Source organism: Crocuta crocuta, unplaced genomic scaffold, assembly GCF_008692635.1.
Source record: "Crocuta crocuta isolate KB4526 unplaced genomic scaffold, BGI_CrCroc_1.0 scaffold230, whole genome shotgun sequence".
NCBI classification, from domain to species: Eukaryota; Metazoa; Chordata; class Mammalia; order Carnivora; family Hyaenidae; genus Crocuta; species Crocuta crocuta.
In genome coordinates, this window is record NW_027527393.1 from 614,949 (window position 1) to 640,005 (window position 25,057).

A 25,057-nucleotide genomic window follows, 5' to 3' on the forward strand; every position below is an offset into this window, starting at 1 on the left:
GAAATAAACCAACAAAATCCCTGCCCTAAGCAACATACGGTGTACTACCCTGCTTTATTATTAGTATCATCTAGAATTGTTATCTAAGGATTACTTTAAGTTTACAGTTCAAAATAGAAGTACCACCACTTCACGTGTTGTTTTTTGTTTGTTTGTTTTGGGGTTTTGTTTTGCATTGTTTTTTTTTCTCCACCCACCTTCCTCTCTTCCCTTGATCTATCATGTCTACATTATTCTGAGACTAAGATACTTGAGGTTCTAAATTTGGCAGTAAATTATATCAAGGATATATTGGCAAGAGGAAGTACACTACATTGACCTTAAAGTCAAAGAGGACAACTTGTGATATTGTGAGTCTTTTGTTCACTGACTTAGAAATAATGTTGAGTGTGTGAATGAGGTCATTGATGTGTTGAAAGAAGCCATGTTATTCCATGAATTTTGTAACATGGGAAACATTTGATCTTTGAATCAGCTTCCTTGCCTGTAACTTGGGCTAAATAATGGAACCTGAATCACAAGATCATTATGAGATCAAATTATGTTTTGCATATATGTGAATAAATTCTCTTGATTAATTGATTAATTGCTCCACCAATATTAGTTATTTTTCTTTCTCCAAGATTGGAATTACAAGGCTTTAAGTAAATGTCCTTGAACTAACATAGTAAAACTCATTATAGTTTTCTTGATTTATTGTTTCTTTTTAGTAATCAACCCTCTCAACATATTATAATGACACATACCTGTTGACTACTCAATAAACATTAGTCTATGATAGAAATGGTGGTTGACTTGCTGTCTCATAGATTTATATGAGTCTCTGTAGGGAGACTTATGAAGTATTTATCACCACTGCTGCTTGCTAGCAATTACTCAATTTTCCATATCAGTGTAATTTTAAGATAATTTCCCCCCAAATTACATTACAATAGACTTTTCTGTCTTCTTATTTATGGGAAAAATAACATGAAATTGTGAGATAGCAATGTCTGGGTATAAGTAAATTATACATGTTAGCATATCTTCATTCTTCTAATTGTGACACAACTGAACATTTTCTCCAGCCTTTCTCATTTTGTTTTTCTCTTCTTTTTTTTAAATATATGTTGTCACTTACTTTTTTAAAAAATTCTATTATCTTTGCTCTACTGTTTCCTCAAATCTTTTAAGTAAGTGTAAGACATCATTCCTTACAGTGCATTCAGCTGAACACTGCTATTATATTACAGAAAAGATATCATGGTTGAATAAATTTGAAAAACATTGGGTAAAAAAAAGGTTCAGTTGGTTTCTTTACTATCCCACTTCCTTAATGTGTCCATATGTATGATAAATTCCAAATGTATGATAATATGTATGATAAGCTTTTCCTGGACTTACTTAACCTGAAAATTCTTTCATGTACCAATAATTATAACTAGTCTTCTGTGCAAAACACTTTGCCAAATACAAATGCAAAAATAGCTTCCTTATACTGCAAGACACCTTTCCACCCTTTAGAGTTAGAAAGAAAAACTCCATAACAATAATGTTATTGGTATATACTCTTGGCTGAACTGTATAAAATTATATGGTTTTTAAGAAAGAAGGACTTAATTAAAAAGTTTTAAGATTAAAAGTGCTACCACACAGTGGTGCCTGGGTAACTCAGTTGGTTAAGTGCCTGACTCTTCATTTCAGCTCAGGGCATGATTTCATAGTTCATGAGTTTGAACCCTGCACTGGGCTCCACACTGACAGTGCAGAGCCTGTTTGGAATTCTCTCTCTCTATTTGCCCTTTCCCCTTGCTCTATTTCTCTAAATAAAAATAAATAAATAAATAAATAAAACTTTAAAAAAGGTAGTATCACACAAACTACTGGGGAAATATCACACAAATAAACAAGCAAAAAATGAGAAGAAGATCTATGTTGGAAAGGAAGTGATTTGATCTTGGGGGCAGGTAATTAAACAAAATGAAATACATTGAGGCATTATATACAGAAATCCCTTCTCTCTCAGGTCTTCAAAATTTGAATTAGTGTATGCCTTAGTTTTTAGCATTTCACATGCATTATATAGCCTTTTATCCTTAAAAAAAATTTTTTTTTTGTTTTTTATTGAGACAGGGAGAAACAGAGCATGAGTGGGGGAGGGGTAGCGAGAGAGGGAGACACGGAATCTGAAGCAGGCTCCAGGCTCTGAGCTGTCAGCACAGAGCCCAACACAGGGCTCAAACTCACAAACTGTGAAATCAAGACCTGAGCCAAAGTTGGATGCTTAACTGACTGAGCCACCCAGGTGCCCCATGATTCTTAACCCTGTAAAGTTTTAAAGATGGTTGCTGTTATATCTCTGATAAATTAGGAACCATTTAAAACTACAGTTTCTCTAATGTCACATCTTCCTCTCTTTTTACTATGCCATGCTGTTTTCCTAATTCACACTTTTCCCTTTTTCAGACAAGGTTTTAAAATAATAACCTACAATTTAGACACAGTAGGTTTTCTGGCCCTAATTCCTGGCCTCCAACTAAATGCTTCAAACTATAGTAATTTGGTTTTCCTCTTATTTAGCTCCACTAAAACTGCTTGTAAGATCATTAGTGACTCCATATTATGCATTCCAATGAATATTTTTCAGTCTTTATCTTACTGTAAATTTCTGCCACATTTGACACTTTGACAGCTTCCTCCTCCTTGAAATTCTTTCCTCTGGTTTCTGAGACAATATTTCTAGCTTCTAAAAGAATTCTCCCCTTCCTTTTTAAATGTTTTAACTCCTTCAAGGTCTTCTTCTCTATCAACTCCTACATTTTAGTGTTCTTCTTGGTGTCTTTCTTTAGTGTTCTTTGCTGCCTTAGTCCTTGGTCTTTCTCCCTCACTTCCCTTGGTGGGTGTCCATAACTCATTGTTCAAGCCAGCATATTTTTGCTAGGAATTTCCACATCTACTACCATATTTTTCTCCCAGATACATGTTAATCATACCTAAGTACACATCCCACAGCTACCTTTAATTCATCATTTCTCTCCCTGATGGCTACCACAATTAGATTACAGACTCTAAGAGGAAAGGAACTTAACTGCGTTTGCCATTACAATACAACACAACTTGACTGTGTTTATGATTGTGCTTACCATATTGCCTAGCATATAGTAACTGCTCAGTACAAATTTTGTATAATTAGTATGTCAAAAATTTAATTAATGTATGTGGCTTCCTTTTTAAAAATCTGCCACTTCTTTTGGAAATTTTAACCACAGCAAATGACATTACTGTCCACATACTATTCCAAGATAGAAACCTGGGAGTTAGTTTGAATTTTTCTGAACCTCACCCCAAATAACGGCAGTTCTACTTCCTAAATACTTCTATAATAGCTCTCCTCTTTTCCATCCTACTAATGCTCTTCAGAATCTTTTTAATAATTCTAGAGGTGTCAGGGCAAGATTTCACCATGCAGAAAACTGATTTCCTGAAACTACTGGCATCCTCTTTATCTTCAATCTCTGATTATTCAGAATCAGCGATTTGAAATTCTATTTTAAGCTATACCTCATTTTGCAAAAAGACTGTTAATTTGTTCACAATTTCCTTTATGAAAAAGGACACCACTTTTGCTCAGGTAACATAATTTTCTGTTGTTGTTCCTCTTACGCTTTACCTACTCGTGTTCTCCATTTAGACTTCATACTGAAATGAAGGTAAATCCTCGTGGTTCTCACTGCTCCTGACTGTTTTCCTTCTAGCTGAGGCTTGTGCAAATATCTCTATCTGGAATGCCTTACCCAGGCTTTCTTCACCTGTCTTGTCTTCACCCACTTTGTGAAACTATTCATGTATCCTCTCCTTCGGGAATATTTCTCTGAACAAATAGGCTAGAGAAGCATAACTTTCCACTGTGCTCAGAAAGCTCGCTTTGCACAACTTTTTTTTCGCTTTTTTTTTTGTTTTATTTTCTTTTATTTATTTTTGCTTCAATTAGCTCCTTATTTAATGATCTCTGCCTTGATAAGAAAATATTTCTTGAGAATTTCTTGAGATATTTATCCTTATGTCCTCAAAATCTAAGAGACTTTTAAATACATGATAGAAATTCAATAAATATTGAACTAAAATGAGTCTTTGATCCTACCACAACTTAGTTTAGTTAATGAAATTAAGATTTAACTATTTCTATATTTCATGGGAGCCCGGCATATCCAATGCTTTCTGGTTAACTTAAAGATGTATGGACTATTTAAGTGGCGTGTGGGTGGTTGGGGGAGAAAGTGAGGGAGAAGGAAGAGAGAGAATACATTTTCTCTTGTCAAAAGATCTAGTTAATAAAGTGCTGGGAACCGCACAGGCCTCGCTGGATAATACTCACAATATTCCAGATCAGACTGATATTCCCCACACAGATTTCTCATAAGGAAAAGCGTATTCCTGCCTTTTCAGAAGAGATTTCAGATGAAAGCGTTGTGGATGATTGTCAAAAGGCTCTTCCTATGGGCCTTGCAGATCTAAACTTACATAATAAAGGGGTCTAAGAACACAAGAGTTACAACTGAGTCTGCCCCTGAGACAAAGAGCCTAATTTAGAGTTAAGGACAGATATCCACTCCCATCCAATTGTTTCTGCTTGGAGCACCGCCTCCACCCACACCAAAGGCTGTTGCACCCTGTGAAGAAACCTACTGAGGAACTTTTTCTTTTGTGATTATGGGAGCAAACACTGTGTCTCCTGAAAGACCTGNTTTGTATATATATTTGTAAAATCACTATAGTAATTTTTGGTAGTTATTGCACTAATATTAGAAGTTATTTTAGACAGTTATTGGATATGTATAGTTAACTTATATAAAGTATATGCATATATATATGTACATATGTATACTTTGGTAGGATCACTACAGTAATTTTTAAAAGTATCTTTTAAATTTTAATATTTATTTATATTTGAGAGACAGAGAAAGAGATAGAGACAGAGCACAACCAGGGGAGGGACAGAAAGCGAGGGAGACACAGAATCTGAAGCAGGCTCCAGGCTCTGAGCTATCAGCACAGAGCCCAGGGCAGAGCTCAAACCCAAGAACTGAAAGATTATGACCTGAGCCGAAGTTGGATGCTCAACTAACTGAGCCACCCAGGTGCCCCAAGATCACTATAATAATTTTTAGATAGTTATTGTAGTATATTTAGTTTTATGATGACAGACATAAATTGAATAGAGTCACCAATTAGAAGCAAGTTCTTTAAGTGATATGAGCCAAAGATACTTTGATGACTGTATGAGTGCATACTGTTTTTCTTTGGTCAAAACATTTACTTATTGTGTCAATATCTTTGCCAGGTGGTAAAATATACAGACAGCTTACTCTTGACATACATGTTATGCTAACAAAATATGTGTTTGTTTATTCCTTTTAAGCCCAAATGAATGCATAGGTATGTTCAGTTCTTGTTTGCTGATTCTCTGTCATAAGAAAGGAATAGCTGTTTCCTCAATCATTTCTCAAACCACTGAAGTCCAGAAATGACCCATCAAGTGAGACAGCAGCTAGAAGATGTTAGCCAGTGCTCGGTAAGTGTGAGGACCCCACTGCTAGTGAGAAAACAACCGCTCAAAAATAAAAGTCCATTCTTAATTTTTTTAATGTTTATTTATTTTTGAAAGAGAAAGAGACAGAGCATGACTGGGGGAGGGGTTGAGAGAGAGGGAGACACATAACGGAAGCAGGTACCAGGGTCTGAGCTGTCAACACAGAGCCCAATGTGGGGCTTGCACTCATGAACATGACCTGACCTGAAGTCGGATGCTTAACTGACTGAGTCACCCAGGTGCCCCACGTCCATTCTAAATTAGCCAAGTTTTTAGTAAGAGAGAAGCTTAATGTTTTTCTTCCCTGGAGATAAGGGCAATAATAGATGTCTATGAATTCTGTAGTAGTACATCTCATATTTTAATGTACATACTCGTGACTTAGGGAACTTGTTAAAATCCAAATTCTTATTCAGTAATTACAAGATTCTATATTTCTAACAAGCAACCAGGTGATGCTGCTGTTGTTTTGAGAACCGCCCTTGAAATAGCAAGTATAGATATGATAAACTTTTATATTTTTACATTTTCATAGCACTGAAAGTACTTTCATATATATTATATCACATTATTCTCACAACAAGTCTGTTAGATTGGCATGGGATGTTCTGTTGGTGGTAACTTTATTTTGTAGGTAAAGAAAGAGATTCAGTACTTAAGAGATTTGTTGGAAAACGGTCCATGTCTATTATCTTAGAACTCCTCCTATACGGTCCTTTCCCCATTAGTCTTTTACATTTAAAAAAAAATTCTACACATCCTATATCACAAATCCAAGACACATATCAAATACATATTTTAAAAATCACTAGCCAATGCCTTTCTTTCCATAAGGATAATATTGTCAACATGCTGTGGCTACGGTGACTTTTGAATGATTTCCTGTCTCAGAGGTTAGAGACTAAACAGCTCACAGCAGAGTTAATATAGGAGCTTAGATGCAAAGTTAGTAGAAACCCGTTCAATAACTATGAATATCACATGATATGCTAGAGGAAAACGTGTGTCAACCGACCAAGGCTGAAGAACTCATGGTGTGTGTTTGTAGATAGAGAACCGTGGTGGACGGGGAAGTAAGCTGCCAAGATTGGAGGCAAGATTTATGGGTAAGATGCTTTTAACATGGACCTGAAGTGAAAGAAAAATACTCAAAAACACTGAAGAGACAATATTCCGCAGAAGCGGCAATCTTTTTTAAATATCTATGTGAGTGTCGGGGGAGCAGTGGTGGTGGAGGATTAGATGAAAGGTGAGCACATGAAGAAATATGGTGAGGGTCATATAATGTAGTGGCAGTGAATCTAGCTCTATTCTCTGCAGATATTCATTTGGAAAAACAACTAGCACGAGCATGTGGCGGATCTGTGAAGAGGAGATGGAAGCAAGACTATTAAGTCATGGGTTTGTTTATCTATTCAGGCAAGGGACGAAAAGAGCTAAAAGTATGATCTTGCCAGGAGAGATAATAAATGGGATTACAAATCTGGGAGATACATAACTTGATGCCTAGTTGGACACCGGGTTCTGAAAGAGAAAGGGGAGCTGCAAATGCCTCAGAAGTTTAAGTCAATGTAACTGAATGGTGATTCATGAGTTCCATTTGTTGGGATAAGAAAGAGTAACAACGACAACGAGACGACAGAGGAGATGCTGAGTTCAATTTTAAACAAAGTGAGGTGTACGCAGAATAACCAAGCAAAAATGTTTGTTAGACACTTAGAAATACAGTGATGAACTCTGAAGATTTTATGTATGAATATTAATTTCCTTAATAAGTAAGAAAAATAAATTATTTCTTATGACTTATGCAAGCCTTTTTTTGTTTTTAATTGTATTACTACTTATAATTAATATCCATTGCTTCCTGAAAGGGACACTTAGCTAGTCTCTAATTACCCAATGAATTGCGTGTCCCATTTGCCAGCCATTTCATTGGCAGGTAACAAACAAAGGGCTTTAGTGGCTAATAATATGCTATGTCAAAAATAAAGAATTATAATGTTGTCCAGCACTTTAAAATGCAGCCATCTTTTGTTGTTGTTTTAATTTTAACAGTGCGGATTCAGTGGAGTTTAGTTTTTTTTTTTTTTTAACATGAAATATGGTGAACATGGTCTAGTATTGTGTAGGGGTCAGTGTAATATGAAGCAAGAAAGCCATACCCTGGTTTGGGGACAAACATGTTAGTGGCCACCTTCACACAGAGATTTTAGGAGAAAAGATTATTTTTCAGGAGTGTCCTTGCGTATGCTCAACTTTAATCTATCCTTTATTCCCTCAAAGCTCGGGGGCGTTTTGTTCTTCCTCATAATTAAGCTAATTTCCTCCACCCGTATCTGTGTACCTCAACTTTCCTCATCTCTGGGATATTATCTCTCAATGAGTATCTCCCTCTGGATTCCTTGCTCCTTCTCTCCCCAGAAAAACCCACCTGGTTGTCACCAATATGAGAACAACAAACATATTTTATTGATTCTACCTGTCAAAATAAAATAGTTTGCCTCCCTTTATCCAGAAACTCCTGAAAGAAGTAGTTTGTGCTGTCTCCACTACTGATAAATCCTTTAATTCCTACAAACTTTCTACTTCCACCATTCTACTGAAAATGCTCTCCAAAAGATGACTTAATGACAGGTTTTTGTCAAATATAATGGCTTTTTCTCAGTTATCATGTCTCATGACCTTTCTGAGATGTTTGCACTGTTGACTTCTCTATGTTTTCTGAAAGGGTCCCTGCTTTGGGATGCTGATACATTGTATTTCCTGATATTCCAGGTGACCAACTTGCCTTCTCTTTTCCAGTTCTTTTACTTTTTCAAGAAGCTGTCCCTCTTTTCTCTCCACATTACTTTTTTTTTTTAACAACTCCTTTCCTCCTTTGCCTTAGAACCCTAAACTTCTAAACTAGGTTTACGAAATCTAGTCTGAGGATCCCAAGTGAGTGCTCTCAATGTCCAAGCCTCGTTAAGATACCTCTGCGTGCATGTCCCATTGGCATCCACTCATATGTGCTTCCTCTACAAACTTCTACATTTGTTCACCTCACCATCTTTCTTACTTGAGATCTTGGGGTTGGTATAGCTTATGTCATCAGTGCCTATTATTTTCCTGTGAAGCATCTTGACAGTTACAAAATAAGCAGTAGCACAGTACAGAGAGTATGACTGTGTTTTTAAAGCATTATTTCATGTAACTGAAAGAATATATGCTGAGATATTCTTAGTGTTTTCAATGAGTTGTTAGGTTCTGTGGTTTTAAAAAACTTAATTCCTAATAATTCTACACTGAACATTAGTCCTGTCTATAAATAATGTGGAAAATAAACAAAAGTCACTTCCTCCTTGTTTCTTCTCTATACCAATTTCTCCCATTTTTTGGTAATACTTAGATGACTAAAAATCACTCTTGAGGCAAATCTCTGAGAGTTCTTTCCATAGGATTTTATTTCACATGCCATCATAAGACTTATGATACCACTTTTTTCTTCCAATTCACATTCTAAGAATCCAGACTTTTCCCTTTGGCCTCCTCATCTCTCTCTCCTGGCTACATACCACGGCTGTAGTAGTCCTGCCTTCTTCTGTTCCTTACTCAGCGCCTAGCATCTCCTTTGGTCCTCGGCGCTCTCCTCACTCCATCCTGCTTACATCAGGCTCACCTTGCCCCTGAGTTAATGCCTCGATACAGCTACCGCTTACTGAAGCCAAACCAAATGGCATGCATCAAATCTATCTCTTTTAACAATCCTGCTGGCTTATCATGATGATCTTTGTTCAATAGATAAGGAAATTGAAATTCAGAAATGTTAAGTAATTTAAGTAAAGTCATATCCCCAGCAAGTGACAAAAGGAGACAAATTCATGTCTTTCTGTTATAAAGTTGACACGGCCTCCACTGGGCTGTGTAGTCACCTCCCTGTCTCAGCTGCTCTTGCATATTCCTAAAGTCCTAGCTTAAATCCATAATCTCCTTGAGGTTTTCACTGATTGACAAGGTCACAAGGGTGGCTCCTCCCTCCAGACTTCTGGAGCAGTCATCACTAATATAGTTGTCTTCTAGCCAACGTTTGATCATTTGTGTCTATGTCCTTGATTGTACTCTCTTGGTTTGGAAACAATATCTTATCACTTCTTTGTAAGCTTTGCATCACCAAGCACAATCCTGAACATCAGGCAGTGACATTTAGCATAATATATATTTTCAATAAATTGCTGATTGATTATATAAAATATGCTATTAATGCTGATTTCCATTTCCTTTTAGGAAGCTAAAAAAAGATATAACATCAAAACAGACATAAATATTTAATGCAAACTAATAATAGGAAATTTATAGTGCATATTACTTTTTCCATTACAAACCAACAATAAAATCAAGCATCAAATACAGTGTCATGCTCACAAGAAGGAGTGATGTCACATGTTTTTTGTTTGATCAGCAATCTTTCACTGACACCAGTAAAGGAGCTAACGGCAATAGTGCAATTTTTATAAGTAGTTTTCCCTTTTCTGCAGATATATCTAAATCTCAGTTGTAAGTTTTGATGTTAAGACTCATTATATCATATTTCTGTTACACATTTTTCTCATTGTGTAAAATTGGTCATTTTTTCCCATTTATCTTCCAGAGAATGCTGGCTTTCAGATTTTATAAAGTCAGTTAAATTGGCTATGTTGACGCACTAAAAAACAATGAATTACTGTTGCTATGTTAACAGTACTTTTGAAAGAAGTGACAATAATTCAAGTTAATATTTAACATACACATAGAAGGGGGAAATAAGAATTACTTACATATAGGTTAAACTTTGTAAAAGTGAGTATATACAAATACTTTAAGACAAATGATATGTATGTCTGTATGTACATAGTACTTTCACTTTATGGAGAGATAAAGATATAAATTTCTTTTGCATATGCAGATTTAGATATATAAGTGTCTTTACATAGATGTGAAATATTTGGAATAGGAGTAGCCCTAGAAAGATTGTAATTACTAATTGGAATTTTTAATTTTCTTTTTCTTCACTGTATTTTATCATGTATCTTCTAACTTTTAACATCTGTCTCAAGAGTGTCCATCTCTTGGAGTACCTGGGAGGCTCAGTCGGTTAAGCCTCTGACTTCAGCTCAGGTCATGATCTCATGACTCATGAGTTCAAGCCCTGCATCAGGCTCTGTGCTGATGGCTCAGAGCCTGGAGTCTGCTTCCATTTCTGTTTCCCTCTCTCTCTGCCCCTCCCCCCACTCACACTTTCTCTCTGTCTCTCAAAAATGAATAAACATTAAAAAAAATTAAAGAGTATCCAGCTCTTTTCTTTCACCCTCACAGTATGTGTTTTCAGCAATTCTATTTTCAAAGTATTCCAATTTTCAAATCAATGGCCAACAAAACAATGGATTCCCATTCCAAAGAGTATCTGTATATTTAATTAGTGGGAAAGAAAATGGCTGAATCTATTAGGTTGATTCATATGAAACTACTGTTTTTGAGGTAAAAAAATGGCTGAATATAGGTAATTTCATAAGTTTCAATGAATATAAGAATCAGTTTCAGGCATTCCACCTGGCTGAAGCTTCTGAAATTCACGTTGTCCCCTTAGGACTTTGTAAACAGCGCTCAATTGCCCACTAGATGAATAAGGAGAAGCATATGCTAACGGTTCTAGCGCTTTGATAACCTTATCCAAAAAACACAGAATCAGAATCTATTTTAACTTTAACATAACTCAAAGTTTACTGCTATTACATTTAAAATATATGAGATGGATGCATCAATATTTTTTCAATATTTGAGCATTTCAAGACCTTACACATCCCTGATTATAAACTAGTTTTGTTCATAACAAACAGAACACCTATTTACCTGTAAATCTTACAAAGTCTCCTTACCTGCTTTGGGTATCTTTTCATCTTTTTTAATTTCAGGTTCTGGGGTAAAACATATACATATACACATACAAACAAACAGGTAAAAAAATTAAGCATTTGGAAAAAACGTATACAAGTCAATTTTAATAGATTTTTCTCATCTTTTCTCAGTTTTAATTATAGTTACATGTTTTATCAATATGCAATGAAATGTGTTCTTAGTAAGTTATAAAGTAACTTAAACAAAAGGACATGATTTTAAAATCTAGTTTGCTAAAAGGTTTTATATTAAACATACTGAGTGATTTGTCTTTACTAACAACCCATTTCTTATGATTCTTAAGTTCTCTAAGTAATGTAAATAAAAAATTAATAATAACTACTTGAGGAAAAAGTGTTGTTAATTTTTCCTCATTTAACCAATTCAAGTCATTTATTAATTTTGACTACAGACGTTCAATTCATGGAGCGCCATCTGGTGGTTAATTTAATAATTTCAAACTGGTATGTCTTGATTTTATTAGTATTTGTTATTAATTTTATAAAATGAATTAAATTGGCTTAAACTTAGTAAAGTTATATAAAACTTTATTAGAATTAAGTCCTTTAATTTCTTATTGTCTTAGGAAATGGCTTTTGTCTAGAAACTGTACTACAACTTAGTATAGGACAAATATATAGTTTTAGAAAGTATCCAAATAATATTCATGATACAATTCCAACCAAGGTAAGAGTTGGCTATATTTTCATGCTTTCCAGTTCTTCCTATTGTTTAAACAATTTTGCTTAGGCTGCATATTTCTCCTTTCCTGGCAAAAAGTATTGTTTTGATTAATGGAAGTGTATCCCGGTACATTATAATTTTTCCTTCCTTCAAACAGCTGAAAAACTAATCTCATGGTTGGGATATTTTTTGAGTACAGACTATGTTATCTGAGATAGTGCTACCTGGCTTTATTTGAGTTTTAGCCTAATAGAGTCTCATTTTCTGGAGTTACCAAAAAAACAAAAACAAAAAACAAAAAACACCCCTCATCTGTTTAACAGCAGAATTTTATATAGTAGAGAATTGCATAGCCATTCACACCCTACTTCCTATAATACTTGAATACATATCCTGTAAAAGGTGATATCACTGCTGTTATCACACTTTAACACTCTCTAGCACATATTCCTTTCTTTTTAGTTAACAGACTATCTAAACTGAGTAGGGCACATGTTATCCTAATGCTTTCCATGTGCCTTAATGTTATAGAAAAAATTGTATACAATTTTAATTTAATTTTATTTATTGTCTGTATCCCTGTATTAGATTTTAACTTCCACAAGAAATAACTATGTCTTGTGCACTATTAAAATATCAACATTTGTTTACATATCTGACATGTGGTATATTATCAGTAAATACTGTGGAATGAACGGATAAATGCACAAAAGGGTGAATATAGAATGACCAAAAGCTCCCTCTATAGTGTATCTATAGTCCTAGAAGGAATTGATTCATCCCATGCTTCCAGAGCTAGAAATAAAATTTCTTCCAGAGGGGTTCACAAACGTTGCTCATTAGGTAGAGCAATCTATTTGAATGGGCCTTGCTTCTTACTACACATGATTTTTTCTCCCTTATCACATTGTCACTGTAGTCTTGACATGGAATTATTTTAGTCTTAATGTTTGTCAAGAGAGCTTCTTAAAAACATGAAAGTTGTTGAGAATATTTTTATCAGTACATTATGATTTTTACAAGTACAATACAACCAGAATCAACTTCTATCTTGTACATAGAATGTTACAAACTCTCTTATGAACATGCACTATCCAACATGCATGTGCCCATGCACCCTCAACACTGACTTTTGGTATTGTGTAAATGACACTTACAATATCACTTCACAAGTTATGAGTTCAGGGAAAGTGTAAAAAGGAGGTTTTGAATCATACAATCTGGCTTTAAGAGCAAGTTCGTTCACTAAGTTTTGTGACCTTGGGCATTACTGAAAACCTTAAATCTCAGTTTTGTCATTCCAAAAATGGAGAAAATAATGTTGTAAAATTAATGAGAATTGTAAGTGATGTATGCAAAGTGTTTAATTATTTCAAATTATGCTCATAAACTTAAATTACATGGTGATTTTCATTTTTTCTTACAGAATTAGGTCTTTACCCTTGAAGATGCAAACGAAGAGTTGATATGTGAGATTATTGTCAAAGGATTTTCTAAGGTGATCATCCATTTTATTAGACTGCTTGCTAATTCAGAGCTAAGTGTCTTCATTTTGAAGATGGCATTGCTACTGAAGGTTATGTCTTTAATTTTTGAGTCACATATGGATGCTTGTTCCTAGTCATATAAAAATGGCAGCCATATATACATATATATTTGTTTAGTCCAAGGGTTTTATTGAGAAGCTTCAGGAAACTAAGGACAGTGGTTAATGCTGGAGATTGAGGCCTGGGGGCCAGAAAGAGGGAATAGGAATTTTTATTTTTATCCAATCTTTACTGTTTGATATTTTTTTTACCACTGATTATTATCATATAATAATAAAACATCTGATTTTCATAAATATTTGTCACTTGAGCCCTTCGTTTTGGGCTCTACAGGCAAGCGTGACAGAGACCTGGAATCAAGAAATCCCCACGCTGAGTTGTTGAGGCAGACAGCCTGTCATTTCATATGCAGCACTGACTTTTCCAGGCTGTTGATTTCACTTATGAAATGTAAATTGCTGATGGGCCTGGGGAAGGAAGCTTCATTAATGATTTTTCAATGTCATCATCACTATGTTCTCAAGTAAAGCAGGCCAACCGAACTTCAGCATGCATGTGCCTGAGTCAGAGAAGGGCAGCAATGGAGATCAACTATGTTTAGGAGTCTCTGTTTTGTTGTCATGAAATTAAAAGAAAGAAATCTATACAATATGTAAATTCCAAGAATCAACATTATTTTAAGAATGCCTCTATTTTAGATATTTTGTAAGGAGAAGGTGAATATCACTGATTTTTTTTCCGCTTTATTATATTATCATTTTCACATTTGCTTTTTAGTACACAATGGCCCTATATGTATAATAAATAATAATAACAATTAGATTTTTCAACCAATGATATTTTCCTCATGGCATTCACTAAATAATTGCATTATATGCATTATTTATATTTTATTTATGTAATATTAAATGCTTGTGTGTTTATTTGATCTCTAACCCAATAGAATATAAACTTCATGAGTCTTGAGGTGAACTATTACTTTCTCTGATGAATCATAATGCATAGATCAGTGCTTTGTGCAGAAAAAGGATTAATAAATATTTGTTGCACAAATGAAGAAATTATCTTATATAAATCTCACATACTTCTTTGATGAGATATATACTACTATTACACCCACTTTACAGATAACCATACTGAGGCTTCGTAGTTTGTCTAAGTGTATTTTCCCCAATAAGTTACAAAACTGGTCTTTGAATACTGTTTTTTATACCCAACTCCAAAGCCTTAAACACTTATAATGAAAACAGCTATATTTACTATTGCTACATAAAGAATAAAAGCTTTTAAACATTGCATACCTAAAAACATTACAGTAATCCACATTCTATATCTTATAGGTAGGTTGTATTTACCTAGGGTATATTATGTAGACAAAAAACATTACTAACAGGATTTGTATTATTTAATTGGTGTAAACAATTTAGCCGTTGAAGTTTCCATTTTTTTTCGACCACTCATTGAATCATGTTGTATGAATTGGTTTCCTAAATTAAGCTAGTTAAACTAAGTAAATAGATTGAGCATTGATAGAAAATTGATAGCTGTCTCGTACACTCCTGTGGTTGTATTCCATATTTAATGGCATGGGAAGGTTTTACACTTAAGAGCAGGTCATGAAATATATTTTTGTAAAATATATAGAAGAATTTCAACTGTCAATTGTTCATGAATTTTGGTCTGAGGGAGTCTGGAAAACATGGTGGCTAAGGACACAATTCATACTGCTAGTTGTGTGTCCCAGATCCACCCCAGATGCCTATGTGACCTGAGCAAGTCACTTTCAGTGCTTTAATGTTCACATTAATAAATAAGAAGGATGCTGTAGGGGCACCTGGATAGCTCAGTAATTTAAGCTTCTGACTTCGGCTCAGGTCATGATCTCATGGTTCATGATTTCAAGCCCATATGGAGCTTGATGCTGTCAGCGAAGAGCCCCCTTGGGATCCTCTGTCCCCCTCTTTCTCTGCCTCTTCTCACTCATATACTCTCTCTCTCTGCCTCTCAAAAAAAAATAAACATTTAAAAAATGATTCTATAAAAATTAAATTGAACACTACATATGACGCATTTAGAGCAGAATCAGATACAATGCAAATAGCATACATTAGTCTGTTGATATTTTAAATTACTTCTTATATTTTTCTACCATACTGTTAAATAAAATATATTTTAAATAAAAATATTTTTAAATAAGACAATTAAAATTTTGAGTATTTTATTTAAAAGTAGTATTCATAAATTTCTTCTAAACCCATGTTTTTATATCATTTGCATTTTCTAATGAAAATCGGCCCCTTGTACATGCACATACATTTTAGACAACTGTACTATAGCCCTAATTATACTGCTTAAAAACAGGAGCACCTGGGTGGCTCAGTCAGTTAAGCATTTGACTCTTGATTTTGGCTCAGGTCCATGATCTCATGATTCGTGGGATGGCCTGTACACTGACTCCCTCTCTCTCTGTCTGTCTCTCTCTATCTCTCTGTCTCTCTCTCTCTGTCTTTCAAAAATAAATAAACATTAAAAAAACAAATTATATGCACAACACACACATGCACACACACATATACACTTTCACACTTTGTTTTTTCCGTGATGCTTTATCGGAGGGGATGGAGAACTACTGTCAATCCTAGTAGCTTGACTTCAAAATTTGGGATTTGGGAAAATTCTTACTGAACTCATGTTTTTTCATTTCCTGAGAGGAATTGTTTTGCACACACTCCATCTGTTTTGATAGGTAGCATTCAATTTCATCTGCTGTGGACACATTACTTTGTGGTCCAGGTAAATACAATTGGGAGAAAGAAAAAAATTGGACTACCGTGAGGTTTGACTTGGAACTTCTTTAGTTCACAGACTTCCAAAAGAAGAAACTGTTCCAAGTTTGTGTGATGCCACGCGGAGAACCAGCACCTGGCATCATCTCCCCCATGAGTTTTCATCATATCTGTGCCTACATTTCTTTACTTCAATAGGCTATGGACTATTTAATATTTTCCTTCCTCTTTTTTAACCACGTCCATATGGTTTTGAAATCTTAAGCGTCCTCTATGCTTCCATTTTTCCTGCTTGAGTTTCTAAATCAGTATCATCTTTGTTTATAAATTGAGGAATCCTCCACATATAATAAAGGGGCAAAGGGATGGTAGCCTCAAGTAATTAGGCAACCTCATCAAAGTAAGAATGCACAGAGACCATTTTGTACTGCAGTCGGAGAAAAACATATAGACACAAACCGACTAAACAAAAAATCCCTTGGTTTGAAATTTATTTCCTTTTTATTAACCAATAATTTAATATGAGGCATATGAAATTCTGAATCTTGATTTTTTCACCTTATGAATTGGAAAATGATAATTAGCTGATGTATTTGTGGCTAAGATTAGATTAAGTGATTGAATAAAGATTTTGTGAGCACTTGTAATACTCATATGTAGGTAGCAGATATCCGTAGTTTGGATAAAAGACTCTGATATTCCTTGTCTAAGACAGCAATGGAGTCTGCTTTGTTTCCTCCTTTCCAGCCCTCTTTTTCAAGTATTGTAAGGTTTTTGTGGACAGGGACTTTTGTCTTGCTCATCTTTGGAAACACAGCACCTAAAATATCTCCAGACTACTATACCAACATTCAAAAATTGTTATTGACACAAAACAACAAAAAATGTGGTTTCAAGATGTCAGGAAAATCAAATATATAAGCTTCACTTTTACGTGGTTCAGGCCAAAATATGAAGTGGAATCTCTCTTCCATTAACCAAAGCCTCACTAAAAGCCCATTAGAACTGACTCACTCGTATTCAACACTGAGGCACATTATCTTCAGATTTTATATTTAATTTGCCTCAGTCAGATACAATTATCCAGAGTAAGTGATTTAACTAGTTTAGAACTGTTCTAAGCTGGAGTCTCAAGCTACTGAGCAGTGTTTTTTTTCTGAAACATGTACACACACACACACACACACACACACATTCTCTCTGTGTCTGTGTCTGTCTCTTTCTCTCACCTCTCATTCCTATTAGGTCAACAAGAAAAAACAATTTTGTTTTATAAGCTTTGGTAGGCATAGTCCTAAAATGGGTCTAGTTTGTAATGCAAGCACTTAATCTGTGACTCAAAGCTTTATGTCTAAGACTTGATGCTGCAATCCTTCCTTGGCAAGATTCCCAAGGGGTTTGATGCTCACGAGGAAAGTTTGTTGAGTGGACACTAAAAATACAAAAGGAGCCAAAGGGCATTCTCTATTCACAACAAAGAATAAACACATACATTTTTCCTGCCTCATTCTGTCATCATTTCATGTTTGTGATCCTTTGTCTTTCACATATGCTAAATCTGATGTACCACATTTCTGATAGTGCCACTCTGCCTTTATCTTCTCTTTCTTTTATGCCTCCTTTTGTGAGCCTCATTATTCTATCCTTCCTGGAGTTTCTGTCGTGAAGAGTACACATTGAAATGAGTAAGAAATAATTGGAAGAGGCTGCATATATCAGTTGCACAAAGAATAGTCAGTCAGAACAATGGCCCAGAATGTTATTTGAAGATGGCAGGATAACTGGTTGAATATATTTTAGGTAATGAGCCAGTTGACTTTAAACCATTCAATGGGTTCAGAAAGTTGTGCAACAATCATTTGCCAAAGTAAGGAAGTAGACATTCTTTTGTTTCTCCTTATCAAAGGGAGAGTCCCTCTTTAACTAGAATCTTCCATGTTTCTCTGGGCACCAATATTCATTTTCTTTAACTTGAAGCAAGAACAATCAATGAAGTTAATAAAAGGTCACAGGTTTCAGTATGGACAATCCTACATCTCATTCAAATATGAAAAAGCAATGCATGACCTTATAAGAAAAATAATACATTTTACATTTTTAAAGCAAGCAGGAAAAATAAAAAGATTTATGGTGACATTAAAAAAAATTCCTTCAAGAGGCATATTAGAACATTTGCATAAGGTAGCATGGAATGACAAAAAAAAAAAAAGGATGTGCAAAGGGACAATGACTCATTTTCTCATGCTACTTTGCCCCCTGAAATTAGAACTTAGGTGGAAAAATACCAAGGAAGGAATCTTGGAGTTTTACATTTATAATTGTTTGTATATTTCACATACATATAGTTGTATTTATATTATCATTGTGCATTAATTTTTGGGAGGGAGAAAATAAAAATTCATAGCGCTTGGATACATTAATTTGTAAATCCATTGATTATAATACAGAAAATTCTGGCAACCTCAGCTGTTTTTCTTGGTAACACATAACCCCTTACCATTCTATCAACTTGGAATTTGGGCATGATAGGGACAACAGAAGAAGTGTTAGTCTGTAAGTTGCTGCTTAGAGTGACAGAGTACTGTTACTAGTTCAATTTGCACTTAATTCTTCAGAAAGTGACTTATGGATTTTTAAAGGTATCTATCGACATTTTATTCTTTTGAATCTGACTGGTTATTTTACCAAATTTTTAATGTTTATTTATTTTTGAGAGAAAGAGAGACAGGTGTGCGTGAGGGAAGGGCAGAGAGAGAGACACACATACAGAATCTGAAGCAGGCTCCAGGCTCCATGCTGTCAGCACAGAACCTGATGCACAGCTTGAACCCACGAACTGAGAGATCATGAGCTGAGCTGAAGTTGGTGCTTAACTGACTGAGCCACTCAGGTGCCCCCCTGAGTCTTTTTTAAATCACCAATTGTCTATAACTTTTCTCCATTCCTATCAAATGGAAAAAATTGTTATGGGGAAAAAACAACCTTGAAACCGTCTTGCTAATATATTCCAATATCGAGGAACAAAGAAAAATAAGATTATCTTTAGGTGCATTTAAGTCTGATACTAAGTAGATAATCCGGCATAGAAACCTTAGATAATCCTTTAATCTTTCTGCATCAATTTCTTCACTTGTTTACATGATAGTATAATATTTTCTTCCTAAAATAACTCAAGGCAGAATTAAATCATGTCAACGGTAAAATCAGAAAAAAGGCACAAAATAAAATCCAGAAAAAACTACACAAAAATTAAAATGCTAATGTAGATTATTAAATCAAGTATTCTAGATCAACCACTAGAGTTTAAGAACAGCATTACAGCAAATTCTAACATTTCTAAGAGGATGACAATGTCATAAGTAAAGGTGACATTTGTGATTTGCAATGTTATTAGAAAAATATGAATTCCAGAGTGGTGCATCATATATGTATGTTAGTTGCATTCATTTTATTAGAATGACCAGTGTACAAAAGACAAAATAAATCCCTGTAATGTCAGTTTAAAGAATTGGAACGAACAATAAATAACATTAAAACTGGAACTTCTTGGAAGAAAATTTGATTATTTTATGTCAATCATTGGACATCAGAATACTTGTGGTCTTAGACAATGTAGCAGTATAGCAAAGCTGGTTATGTTCCGACTGACACGTATTGAATTAACATATTCTAAAAGGTGCTCTTTGAGATAACTCTCCAAGGCTGACCTGTTTTGATTCTTTCTCATAAAAGAAGACTATATAATATCTATTTTTTCAACAAACTGTCAAACTTTTCCTTGCAGATCTCTATGTGGACAAATCAGTATTTCAATAATGCTTAGAGAACCAACATTGGGACCTTCAGGATAAGACTTTTAAACCAGTGACAACTGAAAATGCATAAAATACCAACTTTTAGAAAATAAAAAAGCAGGATAGATAGATTACTCGTATTGGCCCTCAAGATACCTAGTTGTACTCATGCTAAAAAGAATGTGCTGGGTTCCTCAAGTCGCAGTCTTAAATGTATTCTTTCCTAACTTTCCTCAGAACTTTCCTCTTCTCACCTTGACTCTCCATCACTCAATCCATGTGTGACCCCACCTTCGAATTCCATACACTGACAAAGAAATCTCACAAAGGTATTTTCAACCTAACTTCCTTTTTGGAACCTCACACTTAGGTAGTCAGCTTCCAGCTCTACATTTCTACTTGGATGTCTTATAAACACTTCAAACTCAAACATGTAAGCTAGACTTATGATTGATCCAAAGCTTCTTTTCTGATGTCCCATCTCAGTGGTGTCACCAACCATTTAGCTATATAAAATAGAAATTTTATTAAATACAATATTTTTCAAAAATGTCCTCTTCTCTCCATTTCACCTGCAACCGTCCTGGTCAATAATCTTGCACCCAGATACCATCAGTTGCTTCTTAATTGGTCTTCTTGAATCTATTCTGCCTTTCTCCAACCCACTGTCATAGTGGCCGTTACAGAAAGCAAATCTTTCCCTTCTACAAACATGAAAAAATACTTTTGTGTATACCCATTGCCTTTAGACAAAACCCAAAAGCCTTAATATGACATATAGCAGGGGTCGGCAATGTTTTTCTGTTAAATGCCAGAGAGTAAATATTTTGGTTTTACAGACTATTTGACCATTTGATCTTTGGTGTCACTACTCAACTCTGCTATTATGGCATGGACACCACTACAGACAAAACATAAATGAATGAGTAAGTGTGCTTGTGTTCTAATAAAATGCATTTAAAGATACTGAAATTTGAATTTCTTATATGTTTAAGGTGCACCCCAATTTTATTCTTCCTTTGATTTTTTTCAACCATTTAAAAATGTACAAGCATTCCAGATTCGGCCCATGAAACATAGTTTGCCTATTCCTGGCCTTCAAAGTTCTGCTTATGTCTATCTTTGTTTTGTAGTTCTCGTGTTAACGCTTTCTACACATCTGTAACACTGTCCTTTTTCACAAGAAATTTGAATGTGCCGGAACATCTCTTAAGTCCTTGCCCTCTCCTATTCTCAATTTTTTCACTGGTTAAAATGCCTGCTTATCTTTCACATCTCAGATTGAATTTTACTTGGTTTGGAAGCATTCCTTGATTCCCCAACCTGAGTCAGATTTTTCTTTTTCTTTTTTTAATGTTTCTTTTATTTTTGAGAGAGAGAGAAGGAGAGACAGAGAGAGAATGGAAGAGGAGCAGAGAGAGGGAGAGACACAGAATCTGAAGCAGGCTCCAGGCATTGAGCTGTCAGCACACAGCCAGACACAGGGCTCAAACTCAGGAGGTGTGAGATTATGACCTGAGCTGAAGTCAGACACTTAACTGACTGAACCACCCAGGCATCGCTAAGGCAGATTTTTCTATACTTACACTCATAGCACTGTATTCCTTTTGTCAAAGCATTTCTCTCAGTTTTATAGGCGTTCAGTTATTTGTGTGATTTACCCCCTTATATTCCACACCTGCTGTTAGACTTCTCTGAAAGCGGAAACCCCATTTTTGGCTGGTCATTGTCTTTTTTATGTATAATATGAATATGATCAAGATATATTCTCAAGTGGGAAAGTATTACACAGCAATCATGGTAGCACTCACAGGAGACTCTCATTTTATCATAACATTGGTATGTTTTAAAGAGAGATATTCATAGTCATATATGGCTTGTTGTGGCTGATGATGTAGGCTAGTTCACTCAACACGATTCCCACACTTCGTTACTTTTCCTTCCTTTAATCTAGAGGCTGGAAAATGAAACATAAGAATTCCCGTATCTCCTTGGAATTGGATTGGGCACTGTGAAGCAGTTATGGCCAGAAAGGTGTAGGTGAAATTCCCTGAAATGGCTTTTCTTCCCAAACAGACAAAGCCTTGTGAGGAAACATTCTCTGTTCTGTTCCTGGAGAGAATATTTACAAGATGCCTGTAAGTACTACAGCCACCCTGCTGTCCCGCAGACTAATGACAGAAGCCAATGGTGGCAAAGTTGGAAGGGAGGAGAAACCAGAGGCCTGGACTCTCAACGACATCCTTAAGAAATTTTGCACTCTCTTCTTCCTTCCCTTGGACACCTTGTTACCTCCAAACAATCTCCTTATTTGTTAAAATCATTCTAATCAGATAATTTTATTACCCAAAAAGGGGAAAACACACACACAGATAAAACTTCACTTCTGTAACTAAAACTTCAAGGGGTGCCTGGGTGGCTCAGTTGGTTAAGCATCCAACTTTGGCTCACGTCATGATCTTGCGACTCGTGAGTTCAAGCCCCACATCAGGCTCTGTGCTGACAGCTCAGTGCCTGGAGCCTGCTTCGGATTCTGTGTCTCCCTTTCTCTCTGTCCCTCCTCCTCCTGTCAAAAATAAATAAACATTAAAAAAATTTCATAGAATTTGTGGAATATAGTGGCAGAATTGATTAATGAGAAAACTGGCATCTCAGACTAGTGCTATTAACTTCCTAAAACGGCTAATGGCTACATCTTAAGACATTTTTATGCCACAGAATTTTTACGAACTATTGACTGTTCTGCCCTTAATGACATACATTATGCACTATACATTGTCATTTACACAAGAGTTTCTTTGACTCTTAAGCAAAAACGCAAGTGTCCTGAAGGCAAAAACTACAAAATAAAGGCACATTCCACCTTATTACATTTTACATTGCAATGTATCTGTTTAAATATGAGATGTGCATTCTTTGCTTTACAGTTGCTTTTTCTCTACAGTTTTATAGCACTGGGTATAATTCTTATTTCTTATTTCACTCATCTCCAGTGGATTATATTTTATTTTACTCTATTTTATTTTATTTTTATTTTAGCTTTATTACAGTACAATTGACATAAAATTGGTAGACATGTAAAGTGTACATCATGGCAATTTGATATATGTATACATTGTGAAAGGACTCCCCCCTTCTGGATTTTATTTTGTATTTATATGTCTGCCTCTGAGTTAATTCTGCAATTGGAGACTTGCATCACTGAGGATTTGCAGTACTGAGCACAGTGCCCATCAAAACCACCAACAAAACAAACAACCAGCCAGTTTGTCAAACAGAGCAGGGACTCAAGAAATGTTTCGCGCAATATTTTGAAAAGTCATTAGTTGAGGAAAAACACAAAAGAAAGTGCAGATGAAAGTAAGTTTTAGGAAATGTTTTCCCTACTTTCTATTCCACTATAAGTGATAAAAAATTTGTGAGAAAAAAATTAAATATTTGAAGTCTCGTGTGAGATGTTATTCTGGAGTCATTTCTTTAAATTTACTTTTTGATTCAATGTTAATTTGCAAGAACTACTGAGGGCTTGCTAAAGCAACAACAACAAATATGAAACTAACTTTAGGGACTTGCACATATTAAACACTAAGTTAAAAATTACAGTCAAAGTAAATATCACAAATACTGACTTGGAAAATGAATCAAAATACTCTTGGTTCCATAGTGATTTCTATGACTCAATAAAAGCTGTGGCAGTATAAAGTCATTTACAGATTTACCGGAAAGATCTTTATTTGTTTTTACTGTTTACTTTGCTATTTGTTGAAGAAATCTAACATTGATTAGTATAAATGATAAAATATGGATTTCTTACAGGAAGGTTTTATAAATACTATAATGTAAATAATATAACCTCATTTATTATTCTAAGTATATCTAGTATATAATCTACATATTTGAGTTTAATATTTATTATTTTAAATATATTATTGTATATAATCCACATATTTGAGTTTGTTTAATATGATCTATAAACTTCTTATAGAAAAGAATCATTAGGAATATAACAGCAAAATCATGAGTTTGGTTTAATTTTATAAGCAAATATTTAGAATTAAGTAGCTGACCACTTGACTTTTGTCTATAATTTGATGTTTAAACAATTTTAATTATCAGAAAAGCTTTTACTTCTTCATATCAAATTAAATGGTTGAAACTTATCTTTAATGTCACATGAGGCTACCTTTCAATTTTTAAGAGGCAGAAGTAACTGAAATTTTGTCATGCAAACATGAAATTGGAGATTATTACTCCCTAGTCTCAAAAATATTTATACAAAATAGAAAATTGTTTTTTTCTACATTTTTATGATTTCATGTTAAATTATGTAATGTTAAATGGCATCTGAAGTGAAAGAGATGGATGGATGGACAAGGCAAACTTTCTGATTTTATCTGATATAAGCCAAGAGTGTGCTTATTGTTTATTTTGTTTTGTTGACACCAAGTATATACAACCAATCAGCTGAACACAAAATAAATCAGGATCTTTATAGAATGGCTAATGGCTAATGGCTAATGCGAAGTGGGAATCCTCAAATACATATGTCTTCAGACCATGTATTTCATCTGGAATAGTTTTTCTAAAGGGCTAACCCAGATCTAACAAAACTGCTATGTACCAGTTCTTCCACTGGGCTGTGCTTGAACAAAATACTTTAACATTCTTCCAAAAATAGATTCAGAAAGGAACTCTCATTTTATGGTGGTCATTCTTTGTAACTACAAAGTTTCTATAAAGAAAGCATTAAGGCGCCCCTTAAAGGAC

General features: G+C 34.8%; 1 protein-coding gene across 1 annotated transcript in view; it reads right to left on the reverse strand.

Annotated features, from left to right (window-relative positions):
- TRDN (triadin) overlaps positions 1 to 25,057 on the reverse strand; it is a 338,537-nt gene that overhangs the window by 64,970 nt on the left and 248,510 nt on the right. Inside the window, exon 24 of the mRNA XM_077752724.1 lies at positions 11,461 to 11,499. Within this exon, the coding sequence (XP_077608850.1) occupies positions 11,461 to 11,499 (39 nt within the window). The remainder of the gene's footprint in view (positions 1 to 11,460; positions 11,500 to 25,057) is intronic.